At 45.1% G+C, this 19148-nt stretch overlaps 3 protein-coding genes across 3 annotated transcripts in view; 1 reads left to right on the top strand and 2 right to left on the bottom strand.

Annotated features, from left to right (window-relative positions):
• Positions 1–1074: 1074 nt before the first annotated feature.
• LOC128256654 (arylalkylamine N-acetyltransferase-like 2) lies at positions 1075–1743 on the bottom strand. The gene has a single exon (XM_052987151.1). It carries the CDS (start codon positions 1741–1743, stop codon positions 1075–1077), a length of 669 nt encoding a protein of 222 aa, XP_052843111.1.
• An 819-nt stretch (positions 1744–2562) lies between these two features.
• LOC128256765 (zinc finger protein 33A) overlaps positions 2563–19148 on the top strand; it is a 181192-nt gene continuing 164606 nt past the window's right edge. Inside the window, exons 1-5 of the mRNA XM_052987367.1 lie at positions 2563–3010; positions 3070–3786; positions 3868–4192; positions 4257–4434; positions 4494–5405. Coding sequence (XP_052843327.1) covers positions 2777–3010; positions 3070–3786; positions 3868–4192; positions 4257–4434; positions 4494–4938 — 1899 coding nt within the window. The 5' untranslated portion in view covers positions 2563–2776 and the 3' untranslated portion in view covers positions 4939–5405. The remainder of the gene's footprint in view (positions 3011–3069; positions 3787–3867; positions 4193–4256; positions 4435–4493; positions 5406–19148) is intronic.
• Positions 5444–8686, bottom strand: LOC128256763 (sex determination protein fruitless). Its single transcript, XM_052987364.1, has one exon. The coding sequence runs from the start codon at positions 8553–8555 to the stop codon at positions 6483–6485; it is 2073 nt and encodes a 690-aa protein (XP_052843324.1). The 5' UTR covers positions 8556–8686; the 3' UTR covers positions 5444–6482.

Genomic DNA, 19148 nt, shown 5'->3' with positions numbered 1-19148 from the left:
CTTGAAGAACTAAACAAAAAATTAAAAAACAGCAAAGTTATAATTTTTTTCATTTATTTTTCCGATTGTTCCTATGGGAGCTATATGCTATAGTCGTCCGATTTTGATGAAATTTAAACTGTAAATCGGAAATATTTTACCATTACTATATGTCGAAGAACTAAACAAAAAATTAAAAAACAGCAAAGTTATAATTTTTTTTCATTTATTTTTCCGATTGTTCCTATGGGAGCTATATGCTATAGTCGTCCGATCCGGCTCGTTCCGACTTATATACTACCTGCAATAGAAAGACAACTTTTGGGAAAGTTTCATGCAGATAGCTTTAAAACTGAGAGACTAGTTTGCATATAAACGGACGGACAGACGGACATGGCTAGATCGACTCTACTAGTGATGCTGATCAAGAATATATATACTTTATAGGGTCGGAAACGTCTCCTTCACTGCGTTGCAAACTTCTGACTGAAATTATAATACCCTCTGCAAGGGTATAAAAATAAAATCATAATATTAAATACATTTCAAAATAAATTGCATGATTTATTAATATTGATATTGTATGAAAAATATTTGATTTAAAAGAGCTCATATTTGATCTAAATGCAATTTATTTAAGTTAAATATGGATTAAATATTATTTGCATTTTAGTTGTTAAAATCAATTAAAAAAAAATAAAGTAAAAAATTGTAACAATTTTTAATGCTTTCATATTTAACGTTACTAAACACCGCAGTAGGTAAAATCAAAGCGAAAAATATTTAATTTTTCTACGGTTTTTAAAGTTAATTTTTGTTCCGGAATTTTTAAATTATAACAGCTGATAAAAATATTTAAAAAATATTTTAATAAGTTTCTTTGAAATCTTTAAGTGCATAATTTTCTGTGCACTTATTCTTTTGCGAGAGAGAAACTTTTGGCCCCATAGTGAATAAATATTATTAAATATTGTGTTTTAATATTATTGTAGAGACTTAAATAAAACCTTTATTTTATTTTGAACAAAATCTATTTACAAGGAATTGTCTTCGTATCTTAAAACATTTAATTTCCTAGTTCTACCGAACCCTCGTTCACAGTCTCATGGCCATTACTCGCAACGTTGAGTTTGGTGCTGCCGGTGCGAAGATCACTCGTCCTTGATCGTCCTTGTGGTCGGCGTAGTTGAGGGAGTAAATGCACTCCATGTCCAGCTCTTCCTTCTGGCGAGCGGAGTAAAAGCTTGTGCAGTAGGCCACCCGGACGGACAGTCCCCTGGATCGACCCACGTCCACCAATGTGGCGGTGAGGCGGGAACCCAAGCCCTTGCCCCTCATCGCGGTGGCCACACAGGTGACGTGGGAGTAGAGCGCTTTCGAGATGCCGTAGCGCTGAAAGAGATTGGCTTCACGCTTGGCCTTGATGAGTATGATGTAGATGCGACCCCAAGCGTTCTGCTCCAGAGTCTCGATCGCCGGTGGCTGCGGTTCCACATCCTCGGAGAACTGGGCTCCTGCCAGGACGAAGCCCACTATTCGACCACCATTGCTCTCGTCGAGGGCCAAAAGACATGTGCCCTGGTGGATCATCGAGAGGTTTATCCCGTCATTTTCCTCCTCGTTCTGCAGGTGAACGGGTTCACCGCTGGACTGGCACAGGGGCTCCGCTGTAAAGTACTCCGTCTTCATGAATGCTTTCACGTTTTCATAGTCCTCAGGGCTCATTGTGCGTATAGTGACGCCATTCCTTGGCTTGGAAGTCATCGGTTACCAGGTGTTCTATCCAGCTCTTCGCTTTTATTCCTGCATAAGGTGGCTTTTATACACTGATTAATATCTTGCCAAATAGTTATTTGCTAGTTATTTTTAACCCTAGTGATAGCTTATCACGTAATTAACTACATTGGCCAACAAATTTTTTGCAGCTCAAATGACCTTTGATAATAATAATTTAGGCTTTTGTTAGCGTAATTTGCCACTTTACTTATCCATTAACTTTGACAATTGCGCTATAGACAAAAGAAAATTGATTTTTCAATCTGCTTGCTTAATTTAATCTTTAAGAATGGATAAACAATTTCAGTAATCTTTTGGAATGACAAAGTTATTTGTCCTTTTGAAACTCGTCATTGATTTGTGTTCTAATGGCTACAAAATTATAGCGATATCTGTGGGTGAAGGAAATGAATTTTTAAGGGTATTTTACTCAGAAGCAATAAAATGTTATCCAGAAAAGTAAAATGGTTTAGTGAAATGTGTTTGCTTAAAAGGCGCTTTTAATCTACATTACTAGAAGGGGATAAAAAACGTGTCCTTAACTGTAATAAAGTTCGATGGCTAAAAATATTCCATTAACAATTAAGCTTGTAGCAATGAATTTTTTCCAACCTCCTTTTAAAAATTGGTAGCTGAGTAAAACCTAAATTTTCGGGGATGTTTGAAAAGGCACCGGAAATGAATGAAGCAATTCAACGGTTTCCGCAAGGTTGCCACTGCACCAGAAAAATGTGCCTTAAAAGAGAACGTTGAGTGCTGCCAGACACTCAAATGTTCTGCGATATATTTTCTTAACTTCCACAACGGTCACACTGTGGTGGTCACTTCTTTAAAAATATTTACAAAAAAACTTGAAGAACTTCGTTGTTCAAATAATTTGAGAGCTATTATTTGACTTCCAAATCCTATTTATGACTGGGAATGACACGAGAACCCAGCAGAACTAGTTGAGCTCGGGAAAACCGGTGGAGTCCCCGCCTGCGTGATAGTTGCCCACGAGGAGCACCCATTTCCCGACAAGATGCAGGATGCCCCGGCACTGGATCCACCGGAACCCAGCAGCACTGAAGGAAACTGCTCTGTGGAAAATGGCAATCGTAAGGATCAGGATCTGAATTCGGTAGAATCTGAGCGAGAGGCGGAGGCCAACGGTGCCAATTGCACAATTTGTGGCGCCGCAAAGGCCTCAGCCCTCTTGGATCTGCGCTCCAACCATGACATGCATCGTCGCCTCAGTCGCGACTGGAAGATTCATGTAAGTACATTATAGTACTCGGCTATTAAAGCGAGCTACAGCACTTGTTTAATCTCCAGGCCGATGTAATCCGCTCCACCTTGAAGGCCATTTGCGTGGAGTGCGTTTGCAAGCTGAAAATGCACTCGGAGGTCACCCGCTCCCTGATGCAACGCATGCAGCGACTGCAGCGCTCCGGAGGAGGAGTCACAACAGTGACAACCACTACGACCTCGCCCAGCCAGCACAGTCCGCCCATCGCTGATGCGGAGGTGTCCACCACTCTGATTGAGGGCCACGAAGAGGGGCTCGACAAGAGGCGGCAGGGTAGCATCCGCAGCTCACGTTCCTCCTGCTCCGTACTGGAAGTCTACCTCGCCCAGCAACCCTACTCGCCGTCGGCCAAGGAGTCGCGAGAGAAGCAAGCGGAGGGCTGGCGATGGCGCACCCGGCTGGAGTGCCAGGAATGTGGACGTGCCTATTTCCGGCGCGACTATTACGCCCAGCATTTGCGCCGCTGCTCGAGGATGCGCCGGACTCAGCCCCGCCCACCGCGCGCCAAGTGTCGGGTGCTGAACGAGGCCGGCTGTGACAGAGAGGCGTCTGCCAAAGTCAGCCGCTCCTCGCGCATCTTCTACTGCCGTCACTGCGACGAGGAGTTCGACTCGATGGCCAGCAAGCGGCAGCACGAGCGTCTGAAGCACAAGCAGCGGTTTCCCTGCGACCTGTGCGACGCCCAGTTGGACACCAAGTACGAGTGGGAGCTGCACCACACCATCTGCCAGGCCAAGCAGGAGGTTAGTTCACTTGTGCCACTACTGGCACAACTAGTTTTCAGGAATATATATAGGCCAAAATTAACCTCTAATCCTTGACAGGCTCTGGAGGAACCGGGTGGTCAGGCAGTGCAGTCTTCGCTGACGCCAAGGGCTCGCTCCATGCGCTCTCGCTCGAGGGCTTGCTCGGAGGCCTGGGACAAGTACAACATGGATGATGAGGACGAGGGGAGCGACAGCGATGGGGAGGAGCGAGAAGAAGGCGATGATGACCAGGAAGACGCCATGTACACACGTCGCATGAACTTCACTGGCGACTGGATTGTGAACCACAGCCGGAGCAACAGCAACAGTGCCGGAAATCTCTCCCTGCTGTACGACGACTACGGGCTGGTGGAAACGCACATGACCACCGACAAGGAGTACGGTGGGGATTCATTCGAATAGGTCTCACTTCGAAGTTAACTAACGTTCAAACTGTCCATTCACAGACCTGTATCTACTCGATCTGCTCAAGACGCAGGTGCGGCTGAATGCTTTCTCGTGCTTCACGCCAGCCTGTGGCTTCCAAACGGACACCCTGGTGGCGCTCATGAAGCACGACTACATGGAGCACTGGAAGATGAGTTGGTTCTACTGCCACAAATGCGGCGATGTCTTTACAAGCAAGTAGGTGATTGAATCCAGACCAACTTACTAGATTCTATCGATGTTTGTTTGCCCTGCAGAGTCTTCCTGGACTACCATATGCATCTGCAGAACCGTGGCCTCTACATCTGCCACAAGTGCCGCGATGAGTTCGAGTTGCAGCACCAGTTGGACCGGCACTTTCAGCTCCACAAGAAGGGGATCAACTACCACTGCAATTTCTGTCGCCTCGAGTTTCTCAGCGAGGCCAAGCTGCTGGCCCACTGCAAGCTGCGGGGCCACAGTCCCAACGATGAGCCCCTGATCAGCATCGACCGCTCGCTCTCGATCGTCAACTGCCATGCGACGCGGCCAGCGGACTATTCCCGCCTATCCAAGACGTACGAAGAGCGGGAGCTGTATATTCCGAGGATCGTGGTGCCGTCGCTGCAGCCCATGCACTTGCCGCATCACAAACCCTTCCGCTTTGCCATCGGAATCTGCGAGTTCGACGAGCGCAATCCGAACTGCGTGGGTTGTCATTGAACTCAAGAAAGTCATGTCTTCGTTGTTCTTTGTCAGCAATATTAACAATTAGATCATTTTAACTAGCACTATATGTATTAAAGTTCAGATTTGTATTTTTCTATAATAAACAGTGTACCGTTGTCGAGAGTAAAAGCCAGATTTGTTATTTGATTTATATTTTTCAGTCAGTTTATTTCGCGTTCTTTCGCAGATCTTTACATGATGAAAGTCGGGTGCCTAGGGTTAATTTAAATTGCATTACAATTGGGATTACTTAAGCTAGATCCAGAATGCGGATGTGTGTGTGTGTGTGTGGACTATGATGCTATGTACAGAGTTAATCGTATAACAATTTAAAATTATCGACCGTACGACTATATAGTTGTATAAGTGTAGGTGTTTATAGTTAAGAGCCTATTGCATTGCCCCCAGCGCATGTTTTCATTCGTTTTGTTTTGTTTCGTTTGTTTTGTTTTGTTTGTTTTGTTTGTTTGTTTTGTTTGTTTTGTTTTGTTTTGTTTCGTTTTGTTTTGCTTCGTTTGCCTTATAAATAGTCTAGTTGTAGTGCTTAAGTTAAGTTGGTGGCTTAGAACTAATCAATTTGAAATCTGAAACTTACATCTATTTAACCAAGGATCTCGATTCGTATTTAAGTTTACATACATACATACATATAGTTTGCTTTGTTATTTGTAATATAGTTTTTAATGCGTGTGCTCTTGCTCGTGGTACGTTTGAGTCGTTATCAGTCTTATAAATTCAACCCAGGACGATTACTAAATACATATACATACATATATATATCGCTAACAGGATAACATGGGGCTAACAAGGATGCGCTATTTGAGGTAGTTGTGTTCTTGTATTCAAGTACTTGATCTGTTCCCACCTCCTCGCCTCAAAAATGATGAACGTAAGGCCACGTATGTACATTCGTACATGCGTACATCCACATACTGGTCGTTATAAATAATCTAGTGCTAATAATTTTTAAAACAAATCACTGGCATTTAACAAAGTTGTACAAAGTGGTAGCTTCCGCTTCCGATGGGAGCCTCTTCTGCTCTGTTCCCAAGTCGCCCATCCGGATGCCGATCCCGTGCCTTCAGTCTCATGTAAGTTGGCCAGGATCTGCGGCCTGGATGGACTCCTTGGGGGCCTACAACTAGCTGGTTTCCAAAGATGGCCTAAGATATCTGCAGTATAACCTAACCTAACCTAAAACCTAACATAACCTAACATTTCTAGTTTTTTTTTTAGGCACAAAGTGATGCTGACAACATTTAATTTTAGAGTGTGGCATTGATTTGATTTGATTTTGGACTGGTTGATGGGTGGCCAGGTGCTGGTGCGGATGACTCCCACAACGACTGGGATGAGGTTTCGTTCGTTTAAAGCTTCACCAACGCTGCTCGGCTCCCGATTCGAGTGGCCGATGGGTTTAAGGAAAGTAACACAAGGATTGGGTGGATGGGCATCTAATGGGTCAAAGGAATGAGCCTGGCCTAATCCACGGAGTCGAGGCTGTCCGCTGGATACTGCCAGGCCATGGTGAGCGTCAATCAGTCGGCCCGAGCCTGGGCCTCCTCGCCCTCCAGCAGCTCCCGCTTCAAACCCATGGCCACGAATGGCGGCGAGGCGGGGTAATCCTCCAGCTCCTTGCCTCCATTGGCGGACGCACTGCCCGCGTGCATGATCACGCCGGCTCCCTCGGCCGGATGGGGCGAATAGGGCGACGGCGGACGCTCCTTCCTGGCCAGCGAGAGGTCCTCCACATGCTCCTGCTCCTGCTCGTGGTCCTCCTCGTCGTCCGCATCCTCGCGCTCGTCCTGGTCACGCTCCCGCTTGATCAGGCTCGGTTCGTGCTTCTCGTGCATCTCCAGATCCAAGGCCTCCTGCTCGTGCGGGTAGTGCCGTGCCTGCGGACTGGGCGAGCGCATGCCATGGCCATTGGAGCGCTGGTCCGGCTCCGCCGGACTGCTGGACAGCCGGTTGGCGGCGGCATGGGCGGCGGCGGCCAAAGCCATGGCGTGGAGCGCTTCGCGGCCGGCCATGTCACCGCCGCGGTTCTCCAGCGCCTGCTGCAGGAAGGCGTGGTCCAAAAGGGCGGCCGCCGACGGCGGTATGGTGGGCGGCATGCCGTGGTGGGCGGGCACATGGTCCGCCTTCGGGTCACGCTTCGCCTCCGTGAGATGGCCTCCATGGCCATGGCCATGGGCGTGACCATGTCCGTGCCCATAGTTGTGGGCGGCAGCTGCGGCCGCCGCGGAGTAAGTGAATCCCTGGGCGGACTCGGCAACGGGCGGACTGCGCTTGGGCGTGCGATGGGTGCCACGGCCGGTGGTGATGTTCAGCTTGCGCACCTTGTCGTAGAGCGTGCGGCTGGGCAGGCCGTACTTGCGGCTGGCCTGCAGGGCGCTCATCCCTTCGCGCACCGCCTGGATGGCGCACATCATGTCCGCCCGGGTGTACTGCTTGTAGCGCTTCCACTCCGGCTTCTTGCCGCCGGACTGGCCGCTCTCCTCCTCGAAGGAGCGGTCCGTGTACGGCGACAGCGGCTCCTTGTCGCCGCCGTAGTCCGATCCGTTGAAGCTATGATTCCGTTCGCCGCCACTCACACCCAATCCGGCTGTCAATTGACCGCTGCCCTGGTGCGGATGCGTTGGCGTCTTCTCCCCGTTGCTGGGCATCGGTCCGGGTTGCGAGGAGTCGGCCGGATTGGCCTGGGCCAGCACGTTGCGCAGGATCGGTGTGTCGCGGCTGCCGCTGAGCAGCATGCTCGAGATGGCCGACAGCTTCTTGCGCTTGAGCGGATTCATGTCGGCGGCGGACTCGTACACGGAGTTCAGCATGGCGGCGGCGGCGGAGGGCGTCAGTGGCCACTGGCCGCCGGCTGCATCTCCCGCCCCCGAGGCGGGCGCCGCCGAATGGGGCGTGGCCTGGGTGGGGGTCAGTGGTCCTTCGCCCGCCGCCACTTGGCTGGACGGCAGCTGCGGCGGATAGTGGCCGTAGCCGGACTGGAAGCCGAACTGCGGCGGCGGTGGAGGCGAGCAGCTGCTCGAGATGGCGGCGCTGGGCGAGATGTGGGTGGATGTGGAGATCACGGACGAGGAGTGGTGAGCGGAGGAGCCATTCTGGGGCTTGGTTACGCCCACTCCCGCTCCCACTCCTGCTCCCACTCCCGATCCCGCTCCCGAACTGGAGGTGGGCGTGGCGCTGGTGTGGTGATTGAACTTCATGAGGTTGTCGTAGAGACCCTTGACCTGCAGCTCCTTGGCGGTGCGCAGGATCTCTGGCTCCTGGCTCTTGGTCACCGTCGTCTCGCCCGTGTACATGTACTGCAGCAGGGCGGCGATCTCGAAGCCCTTGACGCCCGGCAGGATGATGCTGCAGTGGTCCTGCGGCACATCCTTGAGGATGTGCTGGAAATAGGGCGAGTTGGCTGCCAGGACGACGCGATGGGCCTGGAACTGTTCGTCGTCCACGACGAGGCTGCAGTCCACATAGCTGCCCACCTCGTGCAGGGCGTGCAGGATCTGGACGAGATTGGTCTGGTGGTTGTTCCAGCGGAGGCAGTACGTCTGCCCCACCTCGCCGCCGCCGCCGCTGGCCACCGGCGCCGTTGGGCCGCCCATCTCCTGGTCGAGCTCGTGCTCCTCGCCGTCCGCCTCGCGATCCCTGTGCCTCTTGGGATCCCCGCTGCTGTGGTGGTGGCTCAACCCGGAATGGTGGTGGTGGTGGTGGTGGTGGTGTTGGTGGCTGGCTGGCTGGTCGGGCTCCTCGTCCGGAGCGGGATCGCTGCTGCTGTTGCTGCTGTGGTTGTACACCCCGTTCAGGCTGGTGAAGGCGGCGCTCAGCAGCGTGGGCGAGTAGAAGGATAGATGCTTCCTGACCTTGAGCGCCAGTTTAAGGCCTACGGATCACCTGGTTGCCTGAGTTCCGGAAAAGAAAATGAAAGATACAGGAAAACGCCAATTAGTACGAGTTTTCTGCCCAGGCCAAGTGACGAGATTTGGCAAATGTCATTGGGTAAAGTCCAAATTTCGCATGGGTTGCTAAAATCAACAGGAAATGGGAAAGTTGGCAAGTGGGCAAATGGAAGCCAGGAAGTCAGGTGTGCTAAAATTGGGGATGGTTGCTCCTCCACGCAAAACTTTTCTCTTTTTTGCCAAAAAAAAAAATCTTGCCTGTAAAATTTATGCCCTTCACCAACCCCTCCCCCCACCGAAGTTTTATGCGCCATAAAAAAGTGAAAGTGAAAGTCGGGAGGTGGTGGGATGGTGGGTGGGTGGTGACGAGCAAAACGTGTATATGCAAAATGGGGGGAAAAAATATGCAAACATCCCTTGAAAGATGTGTGCGCGTATTTTTCCGGCTGCTTTTCGCGCGTTTTACTTTTACGCATACATATTCAAATCTATATGTATAATAACAGGCTTTTTTTTTTTTTGTTACCGCCGCCTGGAATCGGGAAACGGGAAATGGAAATGGGAAGGCTCGGAAAATAAGGGAAAACGTAGCTGAAAAACTTGCAATAATTTTCATTCATTTTGTGTACAAAAAGAAGCGTGTGAGCGGGGGTGAAAGGCAGGCGGCCATATGCCCTTGTCCTTGGCATGACTTCAATTCAATTCAATTCAATTCCAAGTCGGTCGAACTGTGGTCGAATTTCGGACTCAAGTGGACGCCATATGCTGGGATCCTGGCGTCATGTGTTGGCCATTCGTCAAGGAGTTCGCATCCCAAAACTCGGCCATGTGTCGTGTGTGAATCTCCAGTTACCAACAGGTAGAGTGCCTCGGGATCGGCAGTCCCCAACGATAATGGCAATCAAACAACAACAACAACAGGGAAATGTCAAAGGGGCGAGGCCCCGTAAAAAATAAACCAAAAGGTATATGGCAAAAAAAAAAATAGAAAAGAAAAGAAAAGCGGACAATCAGACAAAGGCGGCAAACAAACGATCGCATTATTGTCTGCGGAAAATGCGCAAGAGATCATCAATTGTTGTCTAGCCATTGTCTCGCCGGCAGGATAATGGGCAACCTGCAGAGATCCCTATCCGTTCCCACTCCCGATTTTTCCGATTTTCCCGATTTGCGCAACGTCGAGCAGGTAAGCGGTGAGCGAATAATAAGCGCATTAGTTGTGGTTATAATAATGCTATCAACGGCGATGCCTCAACGCCTCTATGGCACATTGCGCATACGACACGATCGCCAAAAGATCGAAAGCTCCCCGGTAAAAAGCTTTGGCCAACTTTTGCTAACAGAGCTCGCCAACAGCGGCCACCATTTTGTGGAATAAAACGCTTAATTAAAATTATCACAAACGTCATTGAAACGAATGCACTTGGGAACCGGTTTCGGGTTTAGGGTTTCCAGTTTCTATTTTTGTTGTGTCAATTTTTTGGACACGTATCACGCTTAAAAGTTGCGAAATGATTAAAAAAAAATCCGAAATCGAATAATATTGGAAGGGTATGCGACATTCATACATGTATATATGTAAAGTCAAGCTTCTATATAATAGAACACCATAAAAAAAATAAAGTTTTTGAGTCGGAGCTTAAGCTTTAGCATAGTTTTAAGTTTTGAATCGTTACATTTAACCTTAAAATTAAACTTTGAGCTATTGATTAAATTAAACTTTGTTTATACATATGTTTGCCAAAAACACATGTTCCAGTTTTAAGAGTTTTATATATTGTAAAATTAATTTATTTGAAATCTTACCACGAAATAATGAAAATGCCGCAGGTTGGGCACAATATCAAAGGTGCTAAGTGGCCAAATTAAATTTTGATGGACACTTGTAGGGTTTTTCGCATTCAGTTTTAAGCGTTTTAATTTGAGTTTTTTATTGTTTTTTAATTTGTAGAAATTTTTTCACATTCTCAGAACGGAGTTAAGAAAGTTGTGGTTTTATGTTGTTGTTCGGTTTTCCGCTCCACACACACAGCCGTACACTAGCACAAAACACGCCGTTGCCAAAATATTAGATATTTTCCAAGACACTGCGACACGTTTAGCGTTTTCCTTGAGTTTTTCGCTCGCCTTGTGAATTATATTTTGAGGAAAATTTGAGAGTTTTGCGTGCACGTTGTTGCAGATTCGAGCGCTCAAACTTGAATAAAACTGCCACGGTTTTCGTGTGCAGCAAGTCATTGAAGACCAAATTTCCCGAGCGCCGCCAGAACGGGATGGCGATATCCGGTGAGAGCGGCGAGAAAACTGTTCGACGGCGGGGAAAACTGTGCTACGAATCGCTCCGACACGTTTCCACCCTCGCGCCCTCTCTTTCGCGCAGTTGCAGTTTTTTGCGCTTGCACTTGGCTCTCTCTCTCTCTCCCTCTCCCTCTCCCCTTTGCGTGTTTAGTGCGTGTGCGTGTGCGTGAGCGAGATTGCGATTGCGAGTGTGTGTGTCCTGCATATGGCTGCTGCCATTGGGCGCAGTGCGTGCGAAAGAGAGCCAAATGGCTGCAGTGGGTCCCCCTCTTTTTTTTGGCGACTGCATTTTTTCCTTTTTTTAACACTCGAATTTAAGCAGGTTGTCGGTTGCGTGGAAAACTGGTCTCGAATTTTTTGTTTTCTGATCTTTACTATTTTATTCGTCACCCCTTCTTTTTTCCCTATTCCACGTTAGTCGCCATTTTGAACTGCCTTTTTGATACCTTGTCGCCAGGCCCTTTCGTACATTTTCAATTTTCCTCGCTTTTCTTGCACAACTTCTTAGTTATGCAAATGCAGAAATAAAATTACAGATAAAGTAACGACCTTCAGCAATCAATGCATAATTGAATGCATTTTCGGGCTGCAATGCGATAAATTTGCATACGACCTTCGACCCTTCAGACGATAACCCTTCGATTTCTTGATTTTGTATGCAAATTGCAAAATAACGGTCGCAGGGGGTTGCGTTTTCCAAGGGTAAAAATTAACAAAAAGGGAATTCTGAGTTTCTTTATATCAAGCTATTTATGCAAGACACCTGTTAAGTGTCTTAAAAATTTCTTTTTTTTTAATTAATTAATGTAACAGTCGCAGGGAGCAATTTCCGTTTCAGTTTTCTAAAAGTTTATGGTAAATCTTTTAACTCTTTCAATTATTGAAGAGTTGAAAACTGAAAATTGAATTGATAATTTCTAAAATTGATCATATTAGCAATTGTCGTTGATTTAAAAAGAATATATTTTAAAACTAAGTAACACAATTAAATGATTTTGAATTGAGAAATTACAACCTTATATATCTAATATATAAATATATTCAGGATTTGAAGATCTTAATTGAGAAATCTAGGTTATAAACAGAACTTTTCCCTATTTGCAATGGTCATCTGTAGCAGCTGTACTCCACACTTTTCTCTCCAGAGCTCAACTTACATTTTTTAATTGTTCATCATTATTTTTTTTTTCATCGTTTCCTCTGTGCAACAGCCCCTCCAAACCCCTCGCCTTTAGTTTGGGTTGCCAAACCCATTAATCATGTTTGGAAATTAAGGTCAACCGCATTTCACGGAGCCCTTTTCAGTCCGCTCGTGTTTTCAACTGCATTTTTTGGCAGGTCCGCGAGATCGGCCAGCACTATCTTCCCCCAAAAAGTCAAAAACTAGTTCGCAAGTGCATTCACCTCCCCCCGCCCCCGCGGAAATCGGCTCCAAGCTGATAGTGCAAGAAATGAGTGTAAGCACGGGCATAAAAAAGCGGAAAAGTTGCCGCAACTTGGGCTCCATAATCTGGACTCGAGCATTTTGTGGACTGGAGCCCGGGGCTTAACTGCACTATATACTTACATGAGCCCCGACCCCTTTCCCGACTTGTAATCTTATCATCATTACCCCCAGCGCCTGTCAATGCCCCAGTGAAAGTGTAATATTCGAATTACAAGAAGCTGGAATAGGATAGCTCTTAAATAATGCGGTTTATTCAAAGGGAACAAATTAATTTTGGCAATACACAAGTTTAAACAAAAAGGTTTAAGCTGAAAAATTAGAGTTAAGAGAAAATAATAAAAACAACGACAACACATTAAGTTGCATTGAATTTTAAGGTTTTATAGTCCGTACTATTATAACAACATATTTAGAGTCGTTTTTAGAGCTAAATACTTAAATGTTACTTAGTAAGTTGCAAAATAAAGTAAAAAATAAGCTTAACAAACCGTTTGCTGCATTTATTACTTTTATTTAAAATAAGTAATTAAATAAATACTTTGTCTTTTTAAGTTTGTGCAAATTAAGTTTTCAACTAATCAATAATTGAATGTAGTTGAAATTTTCCTAAATTTGTTTTTAAAAATGATTTAATTTGAAATTGATGAGGATGCTTTTTAGTCCGAGAAAATTCCCCTGGCACTCCACATGTGTCAATCGTTGAGAATTTCCTTAAATGGATTATCCTCTGGTCAGTGTTGACTTTGCTGACTTTTTGACTCACGGCTAATTCGGAGACGAAGACGTTTTCCCAGCTCAAAGCCACCGCTCATTATGGGGGATTAGCAGCCAGAAATCCGCACATAATCCAACCACAAGACAGTCGCTTAATGAAGCGGATGAATCTTAATGAACTGGAAGTATCTTTCTACCTACCTGCCTGCCATCGGGACGGACATGTGTGGATCCTTGCAAAAAAGGACACGAAAATGATTTAACAATCAAATTATTCTTTGTTCCCCAAGCAGAACTAATTTGCAGTCATCTGCTCGAAATGGCATTGTTCTAAATTGCTTCTTATCACCTCTGTGATTTCACTATTATTTTAAGTCTGGATTTGCATTTCGTATTTGTGTTTGCAAACTGCACGACGATTGTTTTTCCTCCTACGCATTTTCGCGATTAGTGTGTGTTATCGGCCCTTTGTCTCTCTGGTCGACACATGGCAACAGAACCTCGAGGAACTTTTGACCTGCTGCTCAGCATTTATGATCCTGGCGAAAGGGTTCCGTCTGGGGTTTTATGGTTTTACAACTTTTCGCAAAAATGTGCCAAAATAGTTCGGTGGAATGGTGGCCTGTCGTTTTACGGCACTTAACCCTTTGCCCTGGTCATTATCATTGAGCGACTATCGGCACAAATATTTGCATGCGAAGGAAGGAAGAGAAAGGGTTTTCCAGGAAACCCCTTGCTTTGGAACTCAATCAATGTCTGGGGCAGCTTAATGGCTGCAATTGTCATGCAAACTAAAAAACACGAATGCAAAAAACGTGCATGCATTTTTCCGGCATTTCCCAGGCAACCCTTTACCTCCATATCTTGTCTTTTTACCTGGGCCACATTCAGTGGTGGTCTGAGATTTAACTGCTTCTGCTGCTTCTGCTGCTGCTGCTGCGATTCTTGAGGATTTTCAGTTGCTGAAGTGTCGCCTCGCCTCTTGTATGGAATCTTTGAAGTAGCAGCGGCACGTGAAAATTCTCCAACACAAAGGCAATTAGCGTGGCTCAAAGGAAAACAGGAGCCGCCGCCTACGATGGACAATGGGCAGCCTGCAGAGTTTAGTTTAGTGACAGGATCGGCAGGACCTGCCATAAAGATCGTCGCTCACACTCGGGTGCTAATGGAGGTGAAAATGTAGATATATTTCTCCCCTTTCCACCCAGTGTTTACACAAATTTCAAGCGGCGAAAGGGCAAAAATACGAATACTATCTAGCAGATACACATCACACTTAGAAAAAAAAGTGTTTTAAAATGGGATTTGAAATTACAAAAGTTGTATTTAAAGTATTTAAAAAAACTGTTGAGTTTAACTTGGGTTTTATGCGTGTAAATATCAATTTCTTGAATATAAAATGTTTCCTTTTTGTAGATTGATCATTAGGTTAACTTATTCTAAATTGAATGAATATATATATTTCAAAAGACAAATTGTCAATATTGTCATATCATAATTTGTTCTCAAATTTTTCGAGTGTTTTTCCATGTGTGTGGGTAGAGCAACAGTCGAAAAACAAACAATAAATGCAGACCGGGGGAAATTAATAAAAAAATGCAACAGAAGACCACGAAAAAATTCAAAGAGAGAGGGAAAATTAGACAAATACGAAGCAGCGGAGAAACGAAAACTCTGGAAATTTATCGCGCGCGTCATTCGCTGCAACTATGGAAAGTGGCACGTAGACCGCGACTTCCAAGAGCGATGGTGGTGTTGGCGGGTACGTTGGAAGGGGGGAGGGAGGGGAGGAGCGGGTAGGGGGTAGGGAGGGCCGCACCACGAATGGGTCATTGCACTTTTGCATCGCACTCACAGATACGAAAGCATAGCACAAACACAGATACAGATACAAACGCGCCAGATAGCAAAGGCAAAAGGCAACATTTCAACGAGAATTGTGTAAAAAAGGCACGAAAAATTAGGCGAAAGCAAACAGAAAGAAGGCGAGACAGAGAGAGAGAGAGAGAGAGAAAGACGAAGAGTGGAAGAAGGCAAACAAGATAGAGATACATCTGTGCATGTGTGCAAAGTGTGTGGGGGAAATGGGGAAAGGGCAGGGGGAGGGGGCGCCGAGTGCAACTGCAACTTTGCATGGGTCGGCCATTTTGTAAGCGATTTCGCTGCCGCAGATATAGAGATACAATCTCCACAGAGAGAGAAAAGATCATAAAGTCATTACAATAACATAACAATGTACAAAGGCTTTATTTCGCTACTAAATCTTGTAACACAGTCGGAAACGTGCCAATAATACTATTTCTATCGTAACAAATAAATAAATAAATTTCATGGCTGTGGTTTGAATCGAAAATAGTTAGATATATTAAAAGTTTGTCTGGTTTACGGAAACATTGTTATGAATAATTTAAAAAAACACGGCGTAAACTAATACCCAACAAAGCTTCTTTCCATAAACGAAAAAAAACGTACATAGCTCGCATAATTTTCTTCTGTGCATTAAAGAATTCATATCTGTGGGGCGTATGGGGACGAATATAAAACTGATGTTTGCAATGATCGTTTGTATCTCACACTGGTTCCCTTGGGTGACAGTCGTGTATGTACATTGTACATACATACTTATGTATGCTAAAGTCGTTGCAGATCCGGCTATAGAACCAATGTACATATGCTGTCCATGTAGCGCGCAGATACGAATGCGCTGGCTATAAATAGCGAGCCAAGGGCCATGCCATTTGTGCCGCCAGCGCCACTCGAGTGTGGCAGTTGCAGTTGCAGTTTGCCGCTCTATGCACATGTGGAAATTCGGGAAATGGAAAGCCGACGACCACGCCCCCGAAAAGTACAGACTAGCATTTTTAGAGCGGCGCATGGGGTGCATTTTCCATGATGTTTTCACCAAAAACTCGCACACAAACACAGATACACGCAATTCGAATTTTATTTTTAGCAATTTGAGGGAAATTTCAAGTCGAGCGTTGTGAATTTTTGTTCGAATTTATACGGCCACGGTCACATGTCGGGGGAGGTGGGGAGAACCGCCCTCCAGAGCGTACGTACATACCTTGTTTTTCCGTTGTTGTGTCGGCTCCGTAAATTGTATCTGCAAGATCTGGCGACGATTTTGAGTTCTTTGCGCGCGTAGAACACGTTTTACGAATGTATTTCTTGGCTGATCAGAGCTTCGACTCTAACCATAATTCGATTCACATTTTCGGAGATAGTTTAGCCACGTTTTCACTGGGTTTAAGGCCAACATTTTAGCCGGCATTGTATTGGGGTATGATTTCTGCTTGATTTTCTATATTTTTCACTGGGTTTTTCTTTGGTTACTGACGCGGATCGAAGCGAACTCTTTGCTTTCGGATGGCAAAATGCCGCAAAGTTACAAACAAATCTAAAAAAAAAAAGGGCAAAACAAGAGATTCTCGGAAACGTTTCACCGAGCTTACATATTCACAGCCATTCGGATGGGTCTATGTATCTGGGTATCTCTGTATCTGTTAGTTCGTGTATCTCGCAGGGCGGGGCAGGGTTGGCAGCGGCGATTTACATGTGTCGCGCTGTAAGTTCTGGACTGACCGCCAAACTTCTGCGGCGGTTCGAGCACTGACCTTGAGTTCAGGCATTAACCAAGGGACTGGGACTCGGCTTCTGAGTTCTAAGTTTCTGAGTGGGGACTGTTTGGCAGACTGAATCTGTTTTTTATTCTTTTGCCGATTCTCGCCTGGAGAGAGAGCCCCGAAAAATGGCGTGTGTAGAAAAGCTCCGACTGTACATGTACCCCTGTACATAATATATTCGCACACACTTACACAGCTTGTACATATGGCACTGACTAACAAACTGAGCAAAAAAAAAGTTCACAACTGGCGAAAGAATCACAAATTTTGGGCCTCGGTCGGGGGAAAGCTCTCTCGTCCAGCATATCAGCGGCCCTTGGGCTCACGTAATGAATTTCGCAAATACATGAACAGCTATGAATCGAAAACAATAGCCCAATAAAAAAAATAAACCGCCAGTTGGCCGCTTGTTTATCTCTCAAGCGCTTTTCAGGGTCACCCTTGATTATTACACAATTTTTGTTTACAGCAAAATGCGGCGCAAATTGTTGTAATTTATATGTGTGTGTGATGGTTGTTCGGGTTCTCGACTAGAGTTTGTTGTTTACCACGAAAACAAATGCGGTGGGCCAGGGTCAAAAAGCTGATACATGAATACGCGGAAGGACGGATCGCTCAATGAAGAATTACACCGTACAGTCTGCTTACAGAGGTGTGCAGAATTAATGGAGTATCGAAAAAATGCGATTTTCTTTGGTTATTTTTATACTATACATATTGTTTCAGTGCATATTATGATAGTATGATGAATTAAATTAAATGCTTTTGACAGTCGGAAACTTATGGCACGTACCTGATTTATGGAAATCATTAAAACTATCTTGAATGATAGAAAAACGTATGTGACAGATAAAAGGTCAACGCAATTATCTGATAGATTCATCACACAAAGTATTCTAAAGGGCAAAATTGGTGATATGTAATTCCAAATCTGAATCCCACACTATTTGCCTTAGACCTAAAAGCAACCAGTTGCGTCAACAGAACCACAGCCCAAAACTCACTCATATACAAACCTACGTAGATACTTTCATATACATATGTATTCTTCCGTGCAAAAGCACGCCAACGTTGAGTAACAATAACAACGTTCCCGCCGTCCCTAAACTTGAACTTGAATTTCGCAGCGAAAACAATAATTCAAGAGCAAAATGCCGGCAAAAAGCGAAAAAAACAACGCAAAAACAAGTCGCGAACAACAACAATTTGGCGTAAACAGACTGATTCTCTCACTCCCTCTCTCTCTGTGGAGCCGATGGATAGCCGATGGGGAACCGAAGTGGACCCGAGGGCCTTCGGCTCCCTAGCAAGCTTTCGATTCGCTCTTGACGTTCGCGAAATTCCCCGAAATTCGCAAGCCGACCAATCAGAGAGCATTTTTGCACACAACAAAAAGAGCAAAACAAAAGCTTTTTCAGCAAATGTGTGTGTGCTGGCGGTGAGAGTATGGGTATTGCTTATTTTTGGCACAGCTTATATCGCCATTTTTGCGCAAAAAGTCAAAAGCTGTCTTGGCGTCGAGTTTTGTCGATTAGAAGTGAGTAGAAGAATCGCCAGACACGTGGATTATTTTATAGTTAAAGACCAGAATGAGTAGGTAGGGGGTTAAGGGGATTGAGAACCCCACCGGGAGAATTTATTAGCCGCCGAAAAAGCTTTCTGGAACGGTCGAGAGACTTGGAAGATCGCGATGCGGTCATGCCTTGACAATGACTTTTTGATTTTTTTCGGAACTTTTTAATAGTAAATCTGCAAATTTGTAGTACAAAGTTTTTACTAAAAGTTTTCAATACTCAATAAGAAAAATTTTAACAGGTAGCTTAATGATATTAAATTTAAGCTTTAATAATAGTTTTCGTTTTTCAGAACAAACTAACAAGATAACAAGGTTTTGTAAACGGCAAAAAAAAAACATGGTTTTAAAATTACAAAAAGAACATAACCTTGGCAGCTCTATCCAATGAATAACATAGTGTTTAAAATAGTGTTTTGCACTGAAAGATGCCGCTAAAATAAGCTTTTCTAAATTGTTTATATACAAAGCTTTGCAGAACAATTAACCAAATTAGATTTATCTAATTTCTGTTAACCGAAGCTTTTACTTAAGAAAATTTCAAAGCAATAGTCTCTATCAATTTAACATATGCACATAATAATTTACTTGATTCTTAAAACAGACCTATGTATGGAATAAGCTTTGTAAATCATATCTTT

Source organism: Drosophila gunungcola, assembly GCF_025200985.1.
Source record: "Drosophila gunungcola strain Sukarami chromosome 2R unlocalized genomic scaffold, Dgunungcola_SK_2 000027F, whole genome shotgun sequence".
Lineage (NCBI taxonomy): Eukaryota > Metazoa > Arthropoda > Insecta > Diptera > Drosophilidae > Drosophila > Drosophila gunungcola.
The sequence above is the reverse complement of the archived record's forward strand: the minus strand, read 5'-3'. Positions and strand labels throughout refer to the sequence as shown.

Bases quoted from the DNA above. Each gene is read 5' to 3' on its own strand.
- LOC128256654 (XM_052987151.1), bottom strand. From the start codon at position 1,743: ATGACTTCCAAGCCAAGGAATGGCGTCACTATACGCACAATGAGCCCT.
- LOC128256763 (XM_052987364.1), bottom strand. From the start codon at position 8,555: ATGGGCGGCCCAACGGCGCCGGTGGCCAGCGGCGGCGGCGGCGAGGTG.